The sequence below is a fragment of the Onychomys torridus genome, chromosome 22 (assembly GCF_903995425.1).
Source record: "Onychomys torridus chromosome 22, mOncTor1.1, whole genome shotgun sequence".
NCBI lineage: Eukaryota > Metazoa > Chordata > Mammalia > Rodentia > Cricetidae > Onychomys > Onychomys torridus.
Genome location: NC_050464.1, coordinates 17,220,869 through 17,244,966, shown reverse-complemented (window position 1 = coordinate 17,244,966; position 24,098 = coordinate 17,220,869). Strand labels below are relative to the sequence as shown.

Sequence of the window (24,098 nt, the reverse complement as noted above, 5' to 3'; positions counted from 1 at the left end):
TAGGTTTTCTGCTCTTTACTAAATAAAATTCCCTTCGCAGAAACCAGCCTGAGCTCATCACTGTTCAAGCAGGGCACAAGCACTGGGGGAAGGTGAAGCATTCCCCCTCAGCAAGAGCAAGGCAGGACACAGTCTGCAAATGTCTAGGGGAGGTCCCTCTGCTCCCTAGGCAAGCAGGGACGCAGGAGCCTTCTGCCATCTCCCAACACAGCCAGTCTGGCAGCTGGGCCTCCTTTCCTTCCCGAAGCTGGTCAGAGAACGAGCTGGGCTCACGTCCTCATCGCCCCATGATGATGCTGGGCTCTTCTTCCTCCTCCTCTGTCCCAGATGCATCCTCAGAGCTGCTGGCACGCTGTTCCTGGCACTGATTGGGTTCTGTAACCATACAACATTCAAATCATAAGCAGAAAGATCCAAAAGAGGGGGGTTTAAATAAAGAAGGGTCTAGGTGTAGAAGCTGTATTTATAATCCCAGCACTTTCAAAATGGAGGCAGATGATAAAAAGTTCAAGGATATCCTCAGCTACATAGTGAGTTGGACTGGGCAGCAAACCCTGTCTCAAAAAGAGGAGAGCCAAGGATATACTTGTTCCTGGGTAGAAACAGCCAGGAGCCAGAGGTGACTTTTGTGCCCACCAGTGCTCAATGCCGCTGTATGGAGGGTCTGCCACAAAAGCAATCTGCACTGCTCTGAGAGGGCACCTCAGCCTCACCAAAAAGATCTGGCCGTGCACATTAGAGCCAGACACCCACAAGCCAGGCCTGCTGAGTGCGTGGCTGTTGTCCATCATGGGGCTCCATGAAAAGAGATCCAGGTGTTTCACATCTCCCACTGGGCTGCCAGCCTCCCCTGCCTGCGTCTCAGGTTCTCAGTGCAGATGGCAAGAGGATCTTCAAAACCACGTACAAACAAAAGCCCACAAAGCCAGGGGCTGTGCCCACAACACCAATGCTGGCCTCCTTCCTGGCTTTCCTCAAACACAGCCCAGGGACCCTCTCCTGTTGCCCTATGGACAGCTCTTAACATTATATTCTAATACTGCTGCTAGCTAAGCTAGCCCAGAAAAAACAGCACAGAGACACCTTGTCCCCAGCCCCTCCTCCTGTCCTGAGAACAGGAGAGTGGGTGGGAGCTGGCTGGAAAGAGGCGGGGGAGGTCCTCAGCGCAGGGGGGCCCCAGCTGACTCACCAGGGACTTTTCAGGGCAGTGAAGCTACTTTGCATATTTTCCTGGTGGACTCCCAATACTATGCATTGGACAAAATCCATGCACTGGGGCTTGGAGAGATGGTGTAATTCAGAACACTGGATGCGGAGAACCCAGGTTGGGTTTCCAGCACTCACATCTATAACTCCAGTTCCAGGAGACCTGACACACTCTTTGGATCTCTGCAGGCACCAGGCACACATGTGATGCACATATGTACACACAGGCAAACACACTTACACATAAAATTGAAAAATCTAAGAAAGAAAAAAAATGAACTCCAATTCCAGCGATCTGATGCACCTCCCCTGGCCTTCACGGGGTCTATACATACTTGCCTAAGTGCAGACATACATAAATTAAAAAAAAAAAAAATCGCCAGGCGGTGGTGGCACATACCTTTAATCCTAGCACTCGGGAGGCAGAGGCAGGGGGATCACTGTGAGTTCAAGGCCAGCCTGGTCTACAAAGTGAGTTCCAGGACAGGCGCAAAGCTACACAGAGAAACCCTGTCTCGAAAAAAAAAAAAAATCTTTAAAGTTACTTAGGTCAGGGATTAGGATGGAATGCGGAGTCCAACCGACCTACAAAAGGGTGGGGTGGTGCTGGCCAGGCAGTGCTAGAAATGAGTGGGGTCTATGGCTACAGGCAAAGATCCTCAAGCAGTACAGCATGTGCCGGAAGTGAACAAGGTTGACGGATGTGTGTAGTAGGGTGGACAAAGCTACAAGGACCCAGTAATGATGGGTAAAGCTGGACATGTCAAAACTCATGATTAACTCACTGTGGGCTGTTGTTTTTTTTGGGGGGAGGGGGAGCTGCTACCCAGCTACTAAATAAATCACACACAGAGGCTTATTCTTAATAATGAATGCCCAGCCTTAGCTTGGCTTGTTTCTTGCCAGCTTTCCTTTCTTTTTTTTTTTTTTTTTGTTTTTGGTTTTTCGAGACAGGGTTTCTCTGTAGCTTTGGAGTCTGTCCTGGACTAGTTCTATAGACCAGGCTGGCCTCAAACTCACAGGGATCTACCTGCCTCTGCTTACTGACTACTGGGATTACAGGTGTGGGCCACCACCACCTGGCTTACCAGCTTTTCTTAACTAATGTTACCTCATCTACCTTTTGTCTCTGGGCTTTTCATGTTCTCTTACTTCTGAAAATCTTACTCTTACTCTGTGGCTGGCTGTGAGGCTGGGTGGCCAGCCTCTGATGTCCTCCTCCTTCCTCTCTCCTTCACTGATTTTTTCCCGCCCAGACTTCTCCTTTTCTCTATTCTCTCTGCCTGCCAGCCCCACATATCTTTTCTTCTGCCTCGCTATTGGCCGTTCAGTTCTTTATTAGACCATCCGGTGTTTTACACAGGTAGAGTAACACAGCTTCACAGAGTTAAACAAATGCAACATGAGCAAAAGTGTCTAGGCATTGCTCTGGACACACACACCTCTGTCAACTGATGGACTCTACTGTATGATGGTGGGCTCACCAGAGGAGATTACCTAGCAATGTCACAGCCGCCAGTGGGCACACAGTCTAGGACACTCGCAGATCAGAACTGCCTACCACTGCTTGCTCCACCAGTCAAAGATGATGCCTTCCACCCCACCCCCACCCCCACGATCTTGCTCTCTAACATTAAGCCAACAAAAGAAAGCAGATGTCTTGGACCAACAGCCGGGCTATGTTGAGAACAGGCAATCCTCAGGATGGGCCTGGAGTAGCTTAGAGTACCAGAAAGTAAGGAGGTGCTGAAGACTCATGGTAGGTAGGCACATGAGGCTAGGGCTTCATCATAGGACAACAGACAATTCCAGCAACAGGTAAAGGAAGACCAACAAGGTAAAGGAAGACCAGTCCACACACTGATTCATCCTCAAAGACAAATGCTTATCCTGAGTGGATGTCTGTAGATCTCTGCCTTCAGATTGGAGGGGCCTAACTGGACCTCAATCCTCAGGTATGGGTTGCACATGGTGACTTCCTTCCAGAAGGTAAGTTATTTGGGGGAAGAGCAGTGAATTTATGGTGGGAAAACCTGATAAACACTATCCTGTGGTGTGGCCAACATCAACATTAACAGCTGTAAGCTGGGATGCAGCTCCACGATGCAGGGCTTGCCTAGCATGAGAGGCCATGACTCCCATCCCCAGCACCACAAAAACAAAACAAAACAAACAAAACCCCGACAACCACTGCCACAACCCCCACTGTCCAGCCTGGATGTGCAGGAGTATGAAGACAGTGGCGCACTGTCCAGCAGCTCTCTGGGAAGCTGTCAGTGGAGCCGAAGGCCACAGGGTGACTGAACACACTGTGGGGCTCTGCTGAATTCTCAACAGGAGGAAGGAGGGACACTAGCTATCCACAGAAGGTAGATCTGGGGTTAAATAGGGGACTCGGGTCCATGAGCGCTCTACATCACCATCCCAGTTTTCCGGGAGTCTAACACCATTGTAGGGCTGAAGATACAGCTCAGTGTAGAGTGACTGCCTGGCATGTGCAAGTCCCTGGGTTCAAGCCTAGAAAACATTTTAAAACAGAGTGCATTTAAGGAAAGCTGGAAAGCTGAGTGTGGTGGCGCATGCCTTTGATCTCAGCACTTGGGACACAGAGGCAGAGGATCTCTGAGTTCGAGGCCAGCCTGGGCTACAGGGTGAGTTCCAGGACAACCAAGGCTACACAGAGAAACCTTATCTCAAAACAAAACAAAAACAAAAACAAAAACAAAAAAACAAGACAAACAAAAAAAAAAAACAAAGAAAGCAAGCTGGAGGGACTGGAGAGATGGCTCAGCAGCTAAGAGTACTTACTACTCTCTCAAATGACCTGATCGGTTCCCAGCACCTGCTGTGGAGTATTTGTTTACACTGTGTGAAGATGTGTCACTGTGATTGGTTTAATTAAGAGCTGAATAGCCAGGCAGGAGAGAATAGGCTGGACTTCCAGGGAAAGAGAATTCTGGGAAGAACAGGGGCGGGGACGCCAGGAGACTCTGAAGAAGTTGGACATACAGTACAAAGCAGAGATAACCAAGCAACGTGGCAGAATGTAAATTAATAGACAGGTTAATTTAAGTTCTAAGAGCTAGCTGGAGAAAAGCCTGTCCTAGAATTCACTTTGTAGACCAGGCTGGACTCAAACTCACAGAGATCTGCCTGTCTCTGCCTCCCAAGTGCTGGGATTAAAGGTGTGCACCATCACCCGGTATAGTTAATAATAATTCTCCATGTTATTATTGGGGAGTTGGCGGTCCCACAAAAGAAAGTCTGATACATTTGAGAAAGCTTGTTACAAGCACCCACACCAGATGGCTTACAACTGTTTCTAACTCTAGCTCCAGGGAAATGGATGCCCTCTTCTGGCCTCTGTGGGGCACCTACACTCATAAGCATATATCTATACACTTTACCCACCCCCTCCCACATAATTAAAGTAAAATAAATCATTTTAAAAAAGCTGGAGAGTACCCCAGCAAATAAACCCTAAAGTCATATATATGCACAAACCCCTGGACCTGACAACACACATCTGGGAGGGAGAGGCAGAAGGATCACAAAGTTCAAAACCACCTCAGTTATACAGTGAGTTTGAAACCAGCCTGAAACCTTATCTAAAGTTAAAAAAAAAAAAAAAAAAGTATGGTGGCATATGCATTTAATCCCAGCATAGGGACCTGAGGCAGGCAGACCTCTGTGAATTCAAGGGCAGCCAGGGCTCCATAATGAGACTCTGTCTTAGTGTTTTATTGCTATGGAGAAACACCATGACCAAGTCAACTCTTACGAAGGAAAGCATCTAGCTGGGGCTGGCTTACAGTTCAGGAGCCTCGTCCATTACCATTCGGGCAGGGAGCATGCTAGCATGCAGGCAGGAAGGCTCTGGAGAAGTAGTTAAGAGCTTTCCATCCTCATCCTCAGGCAGGAGGTAGAGAGTTAAGAGACAATGGAAACCGAAAAGCCCATCCCCAGGGACACCTACCCCAACAAGGCCACAGCTCCTAATCCTTTTCAAACAGTAACAACTGATGATCACGCATTCAAACACAGCAGCCACAGGGGCCCCTTCATTCCAACCATCAGACTACCCTGTCTAAAAAAAAAAAGGAAAGGAAAAAAGAAAAATTCTCCCCCGAAACACAAAGAAGGAATGGCACTCTTTTTGGAGGAGGGTGTTTGACATTTGGGGTTGGGTTTGTTTATGTGAGACAGGATCTTTTAACATCACCACTCTCCTCAAACTCCGGCAATCCTCTTGGAATTACAGTACAAGCGTGGCCTGATATGTATTTTAATTACATCCTTCCATTACCTTTTTGGGTTTTGTTTTTGGTTTTTCAAGACAAGGTTTCTCTGTGTAGCTTTGCACCTTTCCCTGGATCTCACTCTGTAGACCAGGCTGTCCTTGAACTCACAGAGATCCGCCTGCCTCTGCCTCCCGAGTGCTGGGATTAAAGGCGTGCACCCCTGCCGCCGCAGCCGCCGCCGCCGCCCGGCTCCATTTGGAGATTTTAGTCTGCTCACAGACAAATCAGCGGTGCAACTGAAGCTGACAGGGTTCTGGGTTTTGTTTTTCCCCAGGTGGATTAGACAAGATAAGAAAAAGAAAGAAAAGAAAAGAAAAGAAAAATCCCACCCCCAAGCCCTAGTCCTATGTATGGAATGGCAAGGTCATGGGAAACTGTCTATGATACAAAGTCCTGTGGTAAAATTAGACCAGCCTGGTGTTAACATGAACAGGGCACATGCATGAAAAAATCTGAAAGCAAGAAAACCACTAACATGAAGCCGCTATTTTTTGTGTGTGTGTGTGGAGCTGAGGCTCGAACCCAGGGCCTTGCGCTCGCTAGGCAAGCGCTCCACCACTGAGCTAATTCCCCAACCCCGAAGCCGCTATTTTTATTAAGGACTGTAGTCACCACTCTCCACTTTGTCCTTCTCGATGTCTCCTGAAGAGTCCCAAGCAGGGAGTCCAGTGGCTTCATGATCAAAGGACACAAAAAACAGGGCAGCTTTCCAGTCCTCCACTGAAGTCTGTGGCTCTGAACACTGCTCCCATACTCTAGGTGCCATTCAGAACAGCTCTACCTCAGAGGGAATTCTGTGCCCTTCTGATTAGGGGCCATCTGGCAGTGCCAGGAAACACTTTTCTGCAATGATCAAGAGGAAGCAGCTGCTTCTGATGCACCAGGCAGTGGCTGGGGAAGAGCTCTAGCTCTGTCCAGGAACAAGGGCCTTAAGGTCACTTCGGTTCCCTTGGAGGGCAGCAGTGTGCTAGAGAGGGAGACCACGGTGAGGACACCCTCAGGGGGGAGCTCAGGGACTCAGGAGGATCCAAACTGGCTCACGGCCAAGCCAGCGCTGTCCCTCAGACACAAGTCCTCCATGGCAGGGTGATGACTGAGTCACTACACAGCACAGAACACAGCCTTAGGCAGCTGCCCATGCTACAGGAGCTCATGGTGTGCTGGGGCCACCTTGTGGCCCATCCCGCAGCACTACATCAAATTCTATTCACGTCAACCAGGCAACTAGAAATCTTACTCTTTCGCAACACGGAAAATAAGGAGATAATTATCACTGCTGACAATCCCCAGACTTCCTTTTACTGTTCAACACAAATCACACACAACCAGATAATTTTCCATATGCACAAGCGGTCCACACACTGTACCAACGATAACATCTGTTCACTGCAGCTGAGGTGACCTTGAACTGCTGAGCCTTCTGCTTCCACCCCCTGAGCGCGCGATTAGAGATGCCCATAACCAAGCCTAGTTTTTGTGCAGTGCTGGGATGGAAGCCAGGTAAGCACTAGCCGACTCAGTACAGCCCCAGCCCAAGCATGGCATTTTTTCAGACAAGGTCTTTCTATGTAGCTCTAGCTGACCAGAGATTTGCTGGCTCACCCCTTGCTGTCCCTTAAGGGCTAGGAATAGAAGGCATGTGACATCATGGCCAGCCCAAGTTTTGTTTATTTACTTTTCTATATTTATTTATTTATTTTGAGGTAAGGTCTCACTATGTTATTTATTCATTCATTCATTCATTTATCTATTTATTTATTTTGAGGCAAGGTCTCACTATGTTCCTTTGGCTGGCCTTGAACTCAGAGGTGGGCCTGCCTTTGCCTGCCAAGTGCTGAGATTTACGGTGTGTGCCACCATGTCTCCCTAAATACTCTCTTAATATTGTCATCACAACCATGTCCAGGTCCAATGGTCTTCCCACACTGCAACGAGCCCACTAAACAACTTCCCACCGTCTGTCTCCCAAATCTGGGCTCCATCATTGTGCTTCTAGCATTGGCATTCTGAGAACCTCACACAGTGGAGTTTCCCTGCTTTTGTCCGTGTGTAACAGGGCATCACTGTAGTGCATTGCTGGCCTTGATGCTGTATGGGGCAGAGGGTGGAGGCAAGAACCAGCGCCTTCTGAAAGCTGTCCTCTAGCTACTGTGTAGGGTGTGTGATTACACACAAACACACACCCTAGAATAAATAAAAACAAAGTAGTCACGTGCTATACAGTTCAGGCCCACTTTATCACCCTCTTTCTCACACACACCAGCAGCAGCAGCAGCAGCAGCAACAACATACCACTACATTTCCCCAGCACAGTTCTACCAAAAGGACAGTTTTAGTATGCATGCCCTACCTTAATGACACTCAAAAGAGCTAACTCTGACTGGCCCCTGGGCGGCACTATTGGGTCATCCCTGGAGAGCACAGCAAATACTCTAAGTAACTTGGACACAGAACCACAACCCACGGGAAGGCTAGAATCTGTTCGCTGAACACAGCCAAGTCAATGACCCACTAGAAATAGAAACAAGACCAGAGCCCTGTGTGATGCCATTCAAAAACCCAGAATACAGTAGAAAATGACTTGGCCTCTGAAGAGCCAGAAAGCCCAGCTGGTACAAGACAATCAACAAAAGACAAGGCCCAGACAGGCCAGGGGCCAAGGCCCAGACAGGCCAGGCGTTGGAACTAGGCAACTGTGTTGACTGGTGTTTTCTTCATCTTGACACAAGTCAGTCATCTGGGAAGAAGGAACTTCAAATGAGAAAATGCCTCCATAGATTGGCCCATAGGTAAGTCTGTGGGGGCATTTTCTCGAATGATTGATGTGCAAGGGTATAGCCCACTGTGGGCAGTGTCATCTCTGGGCAGGCAGTCCTAGCTTCTATAAGAAAGCAGGCTGAGGGCTGGAGAGATGGCTCAGCGGTTAAGAGCACTGGCTGTTCTTCCAGAGGTCCTGAGTTCAATTCCCAACAACCACATGGTGACTCACAACCACCTGTAATGAGATCTGGTGCCCTCTTCTGGCCTGAAAGGACACATGCAAATAGAATACTGTATACATAATAAACAAACAAACAAATAAATAAATAAACCTTAAAAGAAAGAAAGCAGGCTGAACAAGTCACAGAGAACAAGCCAGTAAGAAGCACTCCTCCATGGCCTCTGCATCAGCTCCCTGCTTGAGTTCCGATTCTGACTTCCTTTCATGCTGAGTACAACTGTAAGCTGACATAAACCCAAGTTACTTTTGGTCATGGTGTTTTATCACAACTACAGAAAGTAAACTAAGACAACATCTGGTTTAAACTTTTTCCAGAAAGGAAGAGTGGCCCAGTCTTGAAATGAATGGGAAGGCAGTCAGGCATGGTAGCGCTGGCACACTCTTTAATCCTAGCACTCGGGTGAATCTCTGTGAGCTCAAAGCCAGCCTGGTCTACATGAGTTCCAGGAAAGCCAGGGCTACATAGAGACCGTGTCTCAAAAATAACAAACAGAAACAAATTAAAACCACGAATAGGATGGTCCAACTGCAGCAAGGAAATGAGAGCCTGGATGAGAATCTAACGGGGCTTCCAGAACTCCCTAGAAACTATGGCTCCGGAACAAAACCCACAAGATAGGACCGGCCACAAACTGGAGACAGCATGGGGAGACAGCTGTGGGTGGGCGGTTAGGAACGATCCAGACGAACAGAAGATGTCCTTCCCCCACCCGACTAAGAGTGAGGACATCTGTGGAGGACATTCCCACGTCCTGTTTAAGATGGTGAGACCCTAAGTTGACCATGAAAGCAGCCTGTTCAGGAATCCCTAGAACAGAGCTTCAAGTCTATGAAACGCAGGGAATTGAAAACACCACAAGCAGGTCTGTAATCACAGAACTTGGAGATAGAGGTAAGAGGGTCAGAGTGCAAGGCCAGCCTGGGCTACATGAGACTCTGCCTCAAGCAAAACAACCAATACTAAAACAAACAAACAAACCAAAGCCACAATAGATGGCTCAGTCGGTGAAGGCTCTTGCTGTCAAGCCGGGTGACCTCAGCTTGACCCCTGACCTCACTGGGAGAATCCTGCACTCAGGAGGTGGAGCTGGAGTGACAGCTCACTCAGCCTTGGCCGCACAGTGGGACTGAGCCAGGCTGGCTACATGGACCCCATCTCAAAAACTAACAAACAAGAGGATTAGGAGATGGGTCACTCAGTACAAGGACTTGCCTTGCTAACATGAGGACCTGAGTTTGGACCCTAGCACCAATGGAAAAAGTAGGCGTGGCAGCGTGTGCTTGAAATCCCAGCTCTAGGGAGACAGAGAAAGGAGAAACCCTGGGGCTTGTCAGCCGGGCAGCCTAGTGAAATCAGTGAACTCCAGCTTTAGTGGAGTTCAGTCGGGGAGAGAGCCATGGAAAAGGAACCTGACACTGGCCTCTGGCTTCCACGGGCACAGGCACACATGTACAAACACCCAAGTATGTATATGCAGATGTGTACATAACTACAAAACAAAGACTTCCAGATGCTGAGACAGCCCTTTAGGCCTTCCTCCCAGGGGAAAAATGAGGCAAGGTGGAGAACAACTGGTGGGCAGCTGGTGGGCAGCTGGAGGCACCTGAGGAGCACAGGCAGTGTGAGGATGGGGACAGAGGGGTGACACTGGTGACCAGGAATCCAAAAGCTACCAACGGCCTATGGTGAGCTGTCCTTTCTGCTTAAGGCAGTCCGGCTTGCTTTCTTTTTGTTTTTTTTTTGAGACTGGGTCTTTCTACGGAGCCATGACTCACTTGGAATCCACTATGTAGACCAGGCTGGCCTTGAACTCACAGAGATCCACCCATCTCCGCCTCCTGAGTCCTGGGGCTTTCTGACACGACACACGCAGATCAGCTGCCACCTCAGAGACGGTGACTAGCACCAAGATGTGGACACAGCTCACCTTCCTTCTGGCTCTTCTGCTCAAGTTTCATCTTCTTCGCCATTAACTTCTTCTCTTTTAACTTCTGGCTGCACATGGGAGACATACACAGTGGTTACCTCAGTGGGTGTTCTGGAAAGACATCTACTTATGCTACCTTTACAACAAAGCAAATGTTACAGTGACGGGCTGCAGACACAGCTCAAGTTAGAGGACTCGAGTTTAGCCTCCGGCATCCGTGTCAGGCAACTCAGAACTGTGCAGCTCCAGCTTCTCTGGCCCCAGGAGCACTCACAGCCACGCGCACAATCCCACAGAAGACACACAGGCACTTAAAATAAGACGTCCTTTAGAAAAGGGAGTCTGCCAGCCTACAGTTAAGTCGAGATCAAACTCTGAGGAGAAGCCCGAGTGTGGTGGCTTATATCTATATGCCCAGGATTTGGTGGCGCAAAGCAGAAGAATCAAGAGTTCAAGGCCAGCCTGGGTACATAGTGAAACCCTGTCTCAAAAAGTGTCTACCCCCCAAAAAAAGTCACATGAGAAGTTTGCTTGCAAGAGTCTCAAAAATCCAATGTCCAAACACAGAAAGGAAACTGAGGCAGGGGATCAGTGTTCAAGGCCAGCCTAAGCTATACAGCAAGACCATCTCAAAAGGCAAACATGAACAAAATGCAGAAATGATGGGAGACATGGAAACCCACAGTCACCAAAGCTCTGACTCGTATCTTTTGGAGATGGAACAGGCTGAAGGAGCATGGGGGACGTGTATGTGGCTTCCAAGGTGTTGCAAGAGGTCACTCCTCTCAGCTCATCTTAGGACTTGCCCACCCAGAGCCCCTGCTGGCTACACAAGTGAATTTTCTGTTTGGAGGGGCTGTTGTTTCTTTTTCTTTTCTTTTCTTTTTAAGTTTTTCCAACCAGGGTTTCTCTGTGCAGCCCTGGCTGTCCCTGGAACTTAATCTATAGACCTGACTGGACTCAGAGATCCGCCTGCCTCTGCCTCCCAAGTACTGGGATTAAAGGTGTGTGCCACCACCGCCCATTGAGGGCTGGTCAGCTCATTCATTCATTCATTTATTCATTCATTCATTTATTTATTTGTTTGTTTGTTTGTTTATTTATTTATTTGGTCTTTTGATACCATTTTTTTAAAAGATTTATTTATTTATTATCTATACACAGTGTTCTGCTTGCTTGCTTGTACCTGAACACCAAGAGGGCACCAGATCTCATTACAGATGGTTGTAGCTTCCATGTGGTTGCTGGGAATTAAACTCATGACCTCTGGAAGAACAGCCAGTGCTCTTAACCTCTGAGCCATCTCTCCAGCCCCTTTGTTTTGTTTTGAGACAGGGTTTCTCTGTGTAGCTTTGCGCCTTTCCCGGATCTCACTCTGTAGACCTAGCTGGCTTCCAACTCACAAAGATCCACCTGTCTCTACCTCCCAAGTGCTGGGATTAAAGGCGTAGGCCACCACTGCCTGGCAGAGGGTTTATTTATTTACTTTTTGGTTTTGTGGGTTTTGTTTGTTTGTTTGTTTTTGTTTTTTGTTTTTTTGAGACAGGGTTTCTCTCTGTAGCTTTGGAGCCTGTCCTAGACTAGCTCTGTAGACCAGGCTGGCCTCGAACTCACAGAGATCCACCTGCCTCTGCCTCCCGAGTGCTGAAATTACAGGTGTGCGCCACCACTGCCCAGCGGGTTTATTTTTTAAAGATTCATTTTATTATGTGTGTCTGAGCGTGAATACATGAACATAAGTGCAATGCCCATGGAGGCCAGAAAAGGGCATCAGATCCTCTGGGGTTAGAGTTACAGGTGGTTGTGAGTTGCCCAACATCACAGATGTGAGAGATGAACCCAGACTTCTGGAAGAGCAGCAGGAGCTGTAAGCTACTGAGCCGTCTATTCACACATTTGTTTGTGTGAGATGTTGTATATGGTGTGTGTGTGTGTGTGTGAGAGAGAGAGTGTGAGTGTGAGTGAGTGTGTGTGTGTGTGTGTGTGTGTGTGTGTGTGTGTGTGTGAGACCAGCTCATGTGGAGGTCAGAAGACAACTTTTTTACTTTCTAGTGTCCCCCCACCCCCAGATGGAGTTTCTCTGTGTAGCCCTGGCTGTCCTGGAACTCACTCTGTAGACCAGTCTGGTCTCAAACTCACAGAGATCCACCTGCCTCTGCTGCTGGAGTGCAGGGGTTAAAGGTGTGAGCCATGATGGCCAGCTTGGGGACAACTTTTAAGAACCACCATGTAGGTTCTAGGGATTGAACCTCAGGCTTGGCAGCAAGCATCTTTACCTGCTGAGCCCTGTCACCAACCCTTTTGCTTTTTTTTGTTTGTTTGTTCTATGATGGGGTCTTACCATTTGGCACAGGCTGGTCTTGAACTCCTGGCTCAAACAATCCCTGCCTTGGCCTACCTGGTAGCTAGGACCGCATACCCTCATCCTAACACCCGCTGCTGTAAGGACTTGGCTCATTCCCCACCATCCACTTGCCCACCTCCAGCCTGTAGGCACAAGGGTCACAAAAAGCCCTTACCGCTTTTTCCGGCGCTTTGCAGTCTGCTCCTCTGCAGCGACTTTATTCTTTTCCAGTCTCTTCTGAAACTCTGCATCCAGTTTTTGCTGAAAACACAAAACATCCCACCACTCAGACATACCCTGCGCTGGACAGGCTTTAGGAAGTGTGAGAGTTCAAGTTCCACAGGCACACTTTAGGGGCGCCATAGGTACCACCCAGGTCTCCTTCACAGATTGCTCCGGGTGGGACAGGTAATCAATACACAGCTCTGATGGCAAGGTAACACTGTCAGAGAGACACCACTGATGTAAGACACAACCTGCGACCAGTTAGGACGGAACTGGTGTGGGTGCAGACAGGAAACGGGGTGGAGGAGAGAAAAGCAGTACGGGAGGGGGCACAGGAGGAGAGGGAAGGGGAGAAGGGGAGGGAGGAACAGAGAGCAGAGAGAGAGGGAGACTCTTTGAGGAGGGGTAGCTCTGATGGCCTGCACTGGAGCCAGTAACCAGAGCTCAGCAGAAGGAAGGGCTAGAGAAGGGGAGCCCAATGCACAGTCATTAAAGGACGACTCTAGAGCAGCACTGGAAGGGTGGGTGGCTCAGTGGACAAGGCATGTATCATGTGTCAGATGGCACTGTTCTCCAAGCCAAACACTGCCACCTTGAGTTCGTCCTGGCCTGCTTGTGAGATCAGCTCCACTGGGCCTGTTGCCATTCCCTCACAGAAAGAGGGGACAGGAGGACCACTGAGTATCCCCCCCCAATCCGCTGTATGTAATTCTGCCATAACCACACATAGCCTTGGGGGTCTTGGGGGGCTGGAGTGTATAGGCTGGGACAGAGTAGGAAGAAGATGGCGGGGAAGAAAGCCATCCTTCACTCGGGATGAAGACTTTCCAGTGCAGTGCTTCCCTCAGTAACCTCACCATGCTGGTAAGTAAGCCCTGACAGCTCACTCTTCCCAGGGAGAACTGTGGTTTGTCACCGGGACCTCGGAGGGAGGGGCCAGATACTGCCTCCTCCCCTCTGATTTGAATATTCTTATGACACGCAAGTGTAAGGAATGAGTCTGGATCCACAGAACCCATGTCAGAGGTGGACAGGATAGTCTGTAGTTCCAGTGAAGGGCTAGAGATGAGCACACAGGAGGATCCCCGAAGCTCAAGAGCCAGCTAGCCTGGCAACAGCTGCTCAATAAAACCTACACCTGCACATTCCAGAACAAAACCAACCCAGAATGCTTCATGTTGCTCTGCTCTTTCAGGCACACTGTGACTCTGCAGTGTTGAGGATTAAATCTAAGCCCTCACACAAGCTAGGCAAGGGCTTTACCCCCAAGCCACAGCCACAGCACCTGCTTAACAGTTTTTGTGTGGTTGTGTGTGTTTACATGTGTACATAACAATGTATGTTTAGGATCACATATATGTGAGAGCACATATGTGCACATGGCTTCAAAGCCCGAGGTCAACTTCAGGTGTCATTCATAGGTTGCCATTTGGCTTGGCTTTTAAGACCTGGGAATCAATGGTTAGGCTAGACTGGCTGGTAAGTAATACTCAAGGATCTGCCTGAATCCATCTCCTCAATGACGAGATTACAAGCATCCACCACCACACTTAGCTTTTTTTCCCCCTGCCCACACCTGGGTTTTGGCGACTGAAATCAGGTCCTTATGTTTGCAAGACAAGCATTTTACTGATCTATTGTAGAACAATCTCTGTACACTGTGAATAGGTATTACTCTCATTGGTTTAAAAAAGAACTGACTGGGGTTGGGGATTTAGCTCAGTGGTAGAGCGCTTGCCTAGTAAGCGCAAGGCCCTAGGTTCGATCCTCAGCTCTGGAAAAAAAAAAAAAAAGCTGAGCTGACTGGCCTATAGCTGGGCAGGAAGAGACTGGGTGGGAGAGCCAGACTAGGAAGATGCTGGGAAGGGCGGAGTCTCAGGAGTTGCCAGGAGGCGTAGAGGGAACAAGACATGCTGGAGGGCAGGTAAATCCCCAAGCAATGTGGCAATATACAGATAAATAGAAATCGGTTAATTTAAGTTGTAAGAGCTAGTTAGTAATAAGCCTGAGCTATTGGCCAACCATTTGTAATTAACATATGCCTCAGTGTGTTTATTTGGGAAATGGCTGCTGGAAGAGGAAACCTCCACCTACACTGACCCATCTCTCCAGCTGTCATTTTGTTGTTTTGAGACAAGAGCTTACTATGTCACTTAGGCTGACCCTGAAATTGGGAACTCAAGAATTTCTCTAGCCTGAGCCTGGCACCTGGGAATACAGGCCCATGACACTCTGTCCAGCTCCTAATGGTTCACTTTTTTTTTTTTTTTTTGGTTTTTCGAGACAGGGTTTCCCTGTGTAGCTTTGCGCCTTTCCTGGAACTCACTTGGTAGTCCAGGCTGGCCTCGAACTCACAGAGATCCACCTGGCTCTGCCTCCCGAGTGCTGGGATTACAGGTGTGCACCACCACCGCCCGGCCATTAACTTTTTTTTTTTTTTTTTTTTTTTTTTGAGACAAAGTCTCTGCTTTGTAGCCCTGGCTGGCCTAGAACTCAGAGATCCTCCTGCTTCTGCTTCCCGAGTGCTGGGACTAAAGTGTGCTACCACACCTGACACTCTTATTGGTTCTTAAAGCACAATTTCTTTAGGTTAGGAAAGTTTTCTTCTATGATTTTGTTGAATATACTTTCTGTGCCTTTGAGTTGGTCTTCTTCTATCCCTATTATTCTTAGGTTTGGTCTTTTCATGGTGTCCCAAATTTCTTAGACGTTTTGTACAACTTTTTTGGCTTTAGTGTTTCCTTTGACTGACAATCTATTTTCTCTATTGTGTCTTCAGTGTCAGAGATTCTCTGTTCCAGCTCTTGCATTAGGTTGGTTATGCTTGTTTCTGTAGTTCCTGTTCGTTTAGTCAGATTTCCTATTTCCAGCATTCCCTCAGTTTGTGTCTTCTTTATTGTCTCGATTTCAATTTTCAAATCTTGAACTGTTTTTTTCATCTGTTTAATTACTTTTTCTTGTCTTTCTTTTGATTTCTTCCAATTTTTTGTTTGTTTTTTCTTCCATTTCTTTAAGGGTATTTTTCGTTTCCTCTTTAAGGGACTCTATCATCTTTTTTTTTTTTTTGAGCTGAGGATCGAACCCAGGGCCTTGCGCTTGCTAGGCAAGCGCTCTACCACTGAGCTAAATTCCCAGCCCTATCATCTTAAAATCATTTTTAGGACTGATTTCTTCTGCTTCTTCTGCCTTGGTATGTTCAGGTCTTGCAGGTATAGAATCACTAGGTTCTGATGTTGTCATATAGGCCTTTATGTTGCCTATATTTTTGCACTGGCGTCTACTCATCACTTCCTCTGCTCGGTGTAGGCGGTACCTGTGTCTGAAAGTGCTCTCTTGCTCTAATTGATAGTCTTTGTCCACTAAGAGTTCTTGGTCAAATCGGTGCTGTTGGGCTCTGTTTCTCCAGAAGCAGCTTAGTTCAATCAGTTTTAGTAGGTTCTGTCTCAGGGAGCAGTTGTTCCCAATTGGTGCAGGGTGGGCTTATGGCTCTGGTGGTTGTTGGTGTTTTATGGGATGGTTTTCTTGGTGAGGGGACAGGGGAAGAGGCCACTGTCCGCTCCCTGGGGCTCCAATGGCTGTTCTCAGTTGGTGTAGGGTAGGCTTATGACTCCAGGGTTGTTGGGTTCTCAAGGGTTGGTTTTGTTTTGTTTTTTTTTTGTTTTTTTTTGGTAAGGGAGTAGGGAAAGGTAGCTGCCTGGTCCCTGGGGCTCCGATGGCTGGGGCCTAGGGGCTAGAGACCTAGTCTGCCAGTCCAGAGATGGAGCCTTACCTGTTCCCAGCCAGTGTAGGGTGGGCTTATGACTCTGGTGATCTGGTTCGGTGGTTGCACGGCTCCTTCTTTTGTGTTCTCGGGTCGTGTTTTGCTCACTTGCCAACTCCTCAGCTAATCTTATTTCCTCAGACTGAAGGCTGCAGGCTTCAAAACCTCTCCCAAATGGATCTCAGCTGAACAGGTTGATCAGTAGGGCAATCTCAGCAACACATCTAAGTTGTTGGGCTTTGCAGGATCTGCAGGATCAGCATCTGGGCCCCGGGTTGGCCTCAGTCAGAGTGTTTGGGTCCGTTCTAGTCGCATCCCACGGAGACGTCTCCTTCCCCCTTAAAGCACAATTTCTAAAGCAATTCATTTTTTTTTTCCTAGACAAGTTTCTCTGTGTAGCCTTGGCTGTCCTGGAACTCTTTTCTGTAGACCAGGCTGGCCTTGAACTCACAGAGATCCACTGGCCTCAGCCTCCTGAGTGCTGGGATTAAAGGCGTGTGCCATCACTGCCCAGCCTAAAGCAATTCTTAAACTCTTTAAAAATAACAAATTATCTGTCACCTATCATGAGGAAATATAAGCACCAAGAACACTAAAGTCCTCTGAGAAGCAGACATTGGACACACATGACTATCTACACCAACCACAGTGAACTGCATGAGACATCAGCCCAACAGAGAGAAAAGACAGGAGGAAGTCCCCAATGGTGTGGAAGCCCACACTACATGACAAGTGGCCTGGGGAAGAGGGGGACAGGAACTCTGTGGTCCCCTTTCACACACATCATTCTTCTGGGGTCAACAGCTGTGTCAAGTCTGACCCAGCGTCACTGGGTTCTGTGGCTCACTAACCTTCTCAGCCATGGCATCCATGTAGTCTTGCCGCTGGTACTCTCTCCGCCGCAGGTGCCTATACACGTGGAACTCTCCACTGCCAGCCCCGGCACTGGAACCTAGAGCCAGAGCGGTCTCCATGAAACTCAGTTGCCAAGCCTAGGCACAGAACACACAAGCAGACCATTTGCCTGCCAGGCACAGGTCCTGATCTAATCTCCAGGACCACAAAAGGGAGGAAGGGAGAACGAGGAGAGGAGGAGGAATCCATTTACCAACACTAGCTGCACTTAACCCAAAGAGACTAGAGACAAGAACAAACGGAAGGTACTGTATGGACTGGGTCTTTCTATCTGTATCCTAGCCAGGACAGCATGCGGCACATGGTAGGCACTATTGAATGACTTGTATGAGTATGAAGGCGCTGGAAATCCCACTCTAAGCTAGCAGTGGTGGTACAAGTCTATAACCCTAATACTGAGGCTGAGGCAGGAGGACTGAGTTCAGGGACAGCTTAAGCTACACAACAAACCCTTGGCTCAGAACAAAACTTCTATAGGACAGCAGAGGAGGAGCAGACTGCGGTTTAACAACCAGCCATCTAGAAAGGACTCATGGCTTCCCTCAGGATTTCACATGTGACCAGCTAGATTCCTAACAGTTCAAAAAATGCTTCTGATACTGCCAGTGAAAAGAAGTGGGTCACAAGAACATATGAATAACTATACAGAGACAGTTAAAACATATGGTTGTAATAGCACGAGGGACAGAAGGAAGACAAGTCAGTCAATGAGGGATGGGGAGCTGCATCTTGTTCATTTGGGTAAATGCCATTTGAATATCAGAGCTAGGCAGAGAGCTGACTGACCACGTCTAGTTAGCCTTGAGGTAAACTGAGGCATAAGGAGGGAGCACACGCAAGTCAGTAGTAAACCTGAGAAGCCTTTTCTCCACCTGGTTCCACTATGTCCTTTTGTTTATGTGCATATGTACGTGTCTATGTGTGCATGTGTGCGTGAGGAGGAGACCAGAAGAGGGCTGATCACTGTGCTGGCCAGTGTTATGTCAACTTGATACAAGCTAGTCATCTGAAAGGAAGGGAACCTCTAGTGAGAAAATGCCTCCATAAAATTTGGCTGTAGGGCATTTTCTTTTTTTCTTTTCTTTTTTCTTTTTGGTTTTTCGAGACAGGGTTTCTCTGTGTAGCTTTGCGCCTTTCTCACCCTGTAGACCAGGCTGGCCTCGAACTCACAAAGATCCGCCTGCCTCTGTCCCCCGAGTGCTGGGATTAAAGGCATGGGGCATTTTCTTAATTAGTAATTGATGGGGGAAGGACCCAGACCATTATGGGTGGTGCCATCTATGTGCTGGTCGTCTTGGGTTCTATAAGAAAGCAGGCTGGGCAAGCCATAGTCATAAAGCCAATAAGTAGCACCACTCCATGACCTCTGCATCAGCTCCTGCCTCCAGGTTCCAGCCCTGCTTGAGTTCCTGTCCTGCACCAATGATAGACTAAATTGTGGAAGTTTAATCCAAATAAACTCTTGCCTCCCCAACGTGCTTTTGGCCATGGTGTTTCATCACAGCAATAGTAACTCTAGGACAATGGTAAAAGCCTGTGATGTCAGCACTTAGGAGGCAGAGGCAGGATTCTGAGTTCAAGCACAGTCTGGGCTACATAGTGAGACCCTATCTCAAAAAATAAACAAACACCTTTATCATAAAGGAAGTCTGGAAGATCTATCCTGACTAGTTTGTCTAATTATGTGGACCTGTTTGGCCGGTACCAACTTTTTAAGGCCTCTGAATAAAACGGTTTAACCACATGAAACAAAACTACCTAAGAATAACTGGCCAACCATTATCTAGTGTTAAACCATAAAACCCTTCCACTGTAAAGACAAAAACAATTTTCCTATCAAAGATCTAGTTGGCAAGTACCAACAATTTTCATATTTCTCCTTTAAAATTATTACTGCCGCCCCCCCCCCAACACACACACACACACACACACACACACACACACACAGACAGTACCCATGACATCCCGGACAAATTCTGGAGGAGGCCGAGGAGCCCATTCATTCATCTTCTCTGGAATTGGAACTGCTTTGTCCTGCAACAGAAAAGCATTTATAAACACATGATTGCTGAAGAAGTTACATCTCTTGTGACCTGACACAAATGGGTGGGCTTCTCAAACCCTGAGCTTACTTCATCCTGGAAACGGTGGAGTCTAACATGCGCCACAACTCTCCCACGCTGCTGAAGTCTGGAATCTAAGTCACTGTGAAAGGAGAGCCAACCTTTTCTTGACAAAAAGAGTTCTCAGTGAGCTGTCTTTGTGAGGCCCGGTTGGGAGGTAGAGAGTGATGTGTTCCAAATTTGTTGGCCAATGCTTCTTTAATAATGGGTGCTCTAAAGAGAAGTTAAACACTTTTCCTAAGGCACAGATTCTTGTTTTTTGTTTTGTTTTGGTTTTTGGTTTTTGTTGGTTTTTGAGACAGGTCTTACTGTGTAGCTGGCTTGAAACTTACCATGTAGACCAGGCTTGCCTGGAATTTGTAGCAATCTTCTGTGTCAGCCACGAGAGTGCTGGGATTATCCAGGTGCGCACCTCATGTCCAGCTTCTATCGCTTTTATTCTTATAAAAGTTAAAATAGGCCGGGCGGTGGTGGCGCACGCCTTTAATCCCAGCACTCGGGAGGCAGAGGCAGGCGGATCTTTGTGAGTTCGAGGCCAGTCTGGTCTCTAAAGTGAGTTCCAGGAAAGGCACAAAACTACACAGAGAAACCCTGTCTCGAAACACAAAACAAAACAAAAAAGTTAAAACAGAAAAGGCTGTGAAGCAACCTGGGGCAGTAGTGCAGGGCTAGTTGGGGAGATCAGACAGGAGGACCCCAAATTTGAGGACTGCCTATACTACAGAGTCGATTCAGTAGGAGCGTGGATAGAATGCGCAACGCCACAGTACCGCACAAAGAAAACTAAGAGGAAGGAGGGCATGGAGGACTGAACAGCGCCCTTCATGCAGCTGCGCTGGAGGAGAAGGCCAGCCACGAAGCTCCTCCGTCCCAGGCCCGCTCTGGGGCACTGAGTGCAGCCTTCCCGAGTCTGGAGGGGTGAAGGCGCTGGGCCGGGCCGCAGAGCCCACTCCGACTCACCGGGTTCTTCATGAGCCGCTCCAGCTTGAGCTTCTGCTCCTCGGCCGCATTCTTGGGGATCACAAGAGTCTGCGGCTCTTTCTTGGGCCTGGGCGGTCTCACAGAGGCGGCAGCGGCGGCGGCGGGACTCGCCATAGCGGCTTTCTAACTTCCTCGCAAGCGGCGCCGCCACCGGCCGCCCGTCTTGATGACGACAGAAGGGCGCGCCAGCTGCACACGCGCACTCCCAGAACTGGGGGTGGGGGTGGGGCTGCTCTCCGGCTGCGCGTGCGCACTCTCTCTACAGAGGAAGGGGCGGTGCGGCCAGCCTTGCCAGCTTGCTGAAGATTTGTGAGCGCGAGGCTGCTGTGGCTTAGTTTGGGCCATAGCAGCGTAATTTCATATCCTGTTTCAAAACAAGTCAGGGCTGCCTGGCGCTCACGTCCCCAGGGGAAGAGGCGGCCTTTCGTGATGAGTGGCCTGACCCCACCTCTCAGGTCCCCGGGGCTTCTTCTTGCTGGACTTCAATACTTTGATAGCTGGATCTTGGTAGTCAAGCCTCAGGAGGAGGAAGAGGCCAAATAAGGGAACAGACCTTGGTGGCTAGCTTTTGGAGTGAAATCTAACAGTTTTTGGCAAGGCAGAGGGAATGAGGGAGAAGGGCAAGGCCTGCCAGAGCCATGTTTGCCCGTGTTCTGGGATTAGAAGCTCTGCCTCTGCACCTGGCCTCACACCGTACTCCGATCTTCTTTCATACACAGCATAAAAACATAGCTGAACTCCTGGGACAGCCCCGATCACCTTGGCCACTCTGAAAGCACAGCGCCACCAATCGAGGCTGAGTATACGAGTCCTGAGGAGAATAAAGACAGCTGCCACTCCAGTCTAGGAGCTGGCCGGGAATTCACTTCAAGGCTTTCACTCGAAGGTGCCTCTACCTGATTTTACATACCGACTATAGTAATGGAGAATGACGGAACTGGGCTGTCCACGGGCAGAGTGTTTGGAGGACCATATGTGAGGCACTGCGTTAGATCCAGATGATAAAGATGAGAGGATAACACAATAGTTTGTATTTAAGGACACTGAGACGAGACCTTTCAAGAGGCCTATTATAATGAATGGGCCTCAGAGCTGACTGGGCCTCGAGATGGGAGAGGGAGCATTAGACAGAAATAATGTAATATATGGAGCTCTGAACATGATGGGGCCTTAAAGGGAATGAGAGGTTTCCCTTTGAAGCCTGGAGAGGGGTGCCACTAAATCTGGGAATAAGAGAAAGATGGGAATGTGTGTGTGTGTGTGTGTGTGTGTGTGTGTGTGTGTGTGTGTGTGTGTAGGAGTGCAGAGGGGCCTCTTTAGAAAATAGCATTCAGAATAACTTTTCCAAGCATCCCCCCAGGAGTGACCAACTCCCCAGAACAAAGAAAAAAATCTTTTTTTATAATCTTTTAGGGGTAGCAGAAAGGTTAGCATCATGTGATCTAGCTCAGCACAGTGAACGTGACACAAAGCACAGAGGAGCAAGGTGCCATCACTTGGGAGCTGCCAAGTCCCAGCATGGACTGATTGTGAACTCTGTCCCAGAGAGAGCTGCTGGAGGCATACCTGACTCAGGCTCTAGGGTATAGCATAAAGGCCCAGGCCTGTATTCTAATACTTCCCAGTACCATAAGAAACAAAAACCAAAAATCAAAATGTCCAGCTGAGTGCCAAAGCACATACCTGTAATCCTAGTATTTAGGAGGCAGAGGCAGGAGGATAGAAAATTCAAGGCCAGCCAGGGCTACATAGCAAGACCCTGTGTCAAAAAATTAAAGACATCGGTCATGGTAGCAGACACTTTTAATCCCAGAACTCGGGCGGCAGAGGCAAACAGATCTTTATGAGTTCAAGGCCAGCCTGGTCTACAGATCAAGTTCCATATCAAGCCATGTCCAAGGCCAGCCATCTCTACATGTCAAGCTCAGTGGCTGAGCACTTGCCTAGAATCCATCAGTGGGGGCTGGGTGTGTCACTTAGAGTGAGCATGCTTGCCTAGTATGTGCAAGTCCCAGGGTCCAATTCCTGTACTGTAAATATTATCATTAAAAAATGTAATCAGCAGCCAGGTGGTGGCACACATGCCTTTAATCCCAGCACTTGGGAGGCAGAGGCAGGAGAATCTCTGTGAATTTGAGGCCAACCTGGTATACAGAGTAAGTTCCAGGACAGCCAGGGCTGCCCAGAGAGACCTTGTGTGAGGGAGGAAGAATATAATCAGCAAATTGACCCCACTCCCTAATAAAGCACCCTTATACCCTTACTTAAATCCTCCGCAAATCACCGTCCAGAAGCCTAAACCTCTTAACAATCCTTCCTGACACCCTCTTCCTAAAAACACCCATAATGCTAATGCTTAACCATGACTTGAGATGTGCACTTGGTGGTCTTTGCAGCTGTTAGGTTTTCTTCTTTCTTTCTTTCTTTCTTTCTTTCTCTCTCTCTCTCTCTCTCTCTCTCTCTCTTCCCTTCTTTCTTTCTTTTATTTTTATTATTCATTCATTTATTTACTTACTTAATTATTTATTTTGATTTTTCAAGACAAGGTTTCACTGTGTAACAGTCCTGGCTGTCCTGGATCTCGCTCTGTAGCCCAGGCTGGCCTTGAACTCACAGAGATCTGCCTGCCTCTGCCTCCCAAGTGCTGGGATTAAAGACGTGCACCACCGCCCACACCCAGCTCCTCTTCCTCCTCTTCTTCTTCTATAATGCTGATTAAACAGAGCAGGAACTAATGTTCGTGGGAAAGCTGCTTGGGTCAGAGTCACAGACACAAGCCCAGTGGTCTGTCTCTTGATCTTTGAGGGCCTGAGTCGTGACAGGACTTATGGTGGATGGGATGAGACCCTGGTAGGGCTGTTTACATGGTGTCTCCTCAAGGCTGAAGCCAGACCTGAGATTCTGATCTTTGCAGTCTCCTCACGGGATTTGGACCTAGACTACTACACACTGCCTCCAGAGGGCAGCAGAGTGCCGCCCGGACCCCGCTGTCCCTGGAAACCCATCCAGACAGAGTGCTGCTTTATCTTCCTGGCTGGATCCCAGCAGACAGATCTAAGCCCCAGGAGACCAAGGCCTGCTGGGGCACACTGGTCATCCCAGCGCTTAGGAAGTGGAGGTGGAGGAGTTCAAGGCCAACCTCAGCTACACAGTGAACGTCAGGCCAGAATAGACTACAAGAGACCCTGTCTCAAAACTAAAATAATAGGCAGTAAGAAGTAAAGGGAAGTCGTGTGCAGGCCTGGAAGGGAGCCTCGTGGTGGAGGGGACTGGTGATGGACATTTCAGGTGTGCTTGACTGCAAGGATTGTATA

The 24,098-nt window shown here is 48.4% G+C and overlaps 1 protein-coding gene across 1 annotated transcript; it reads right to left on the bottom strand.

The window, feature by feature from the left end:
• On the bottom strand, positions 1-20,950 carry Prkrip1 (PRKR interacting protein 1). Its single transcript, XM_036172271.1, has 6 exons — positions 20,764-20,950; positions 19,636-19,714; positions 17,617-17,717; positions 12,956-13,041; positions 10,437-10,504; positions 1-375 (listed from the first exon to the last, which is right to left on the bottom strand). The coding sequence occupies exons 1-6, from the start codon at positions 20,896-20,898 to the stop codon at positions 278-280; spliced, it is 567 nt and encodes a 188-aa protein (XP_036028164.1). The 5' UTR covers positions 20,899-20,950; the 3' UTR covers positions 1-277.
• Between the last annotated feature and the right edge of the window lie 3,148 nt (positions 20,951-24,098).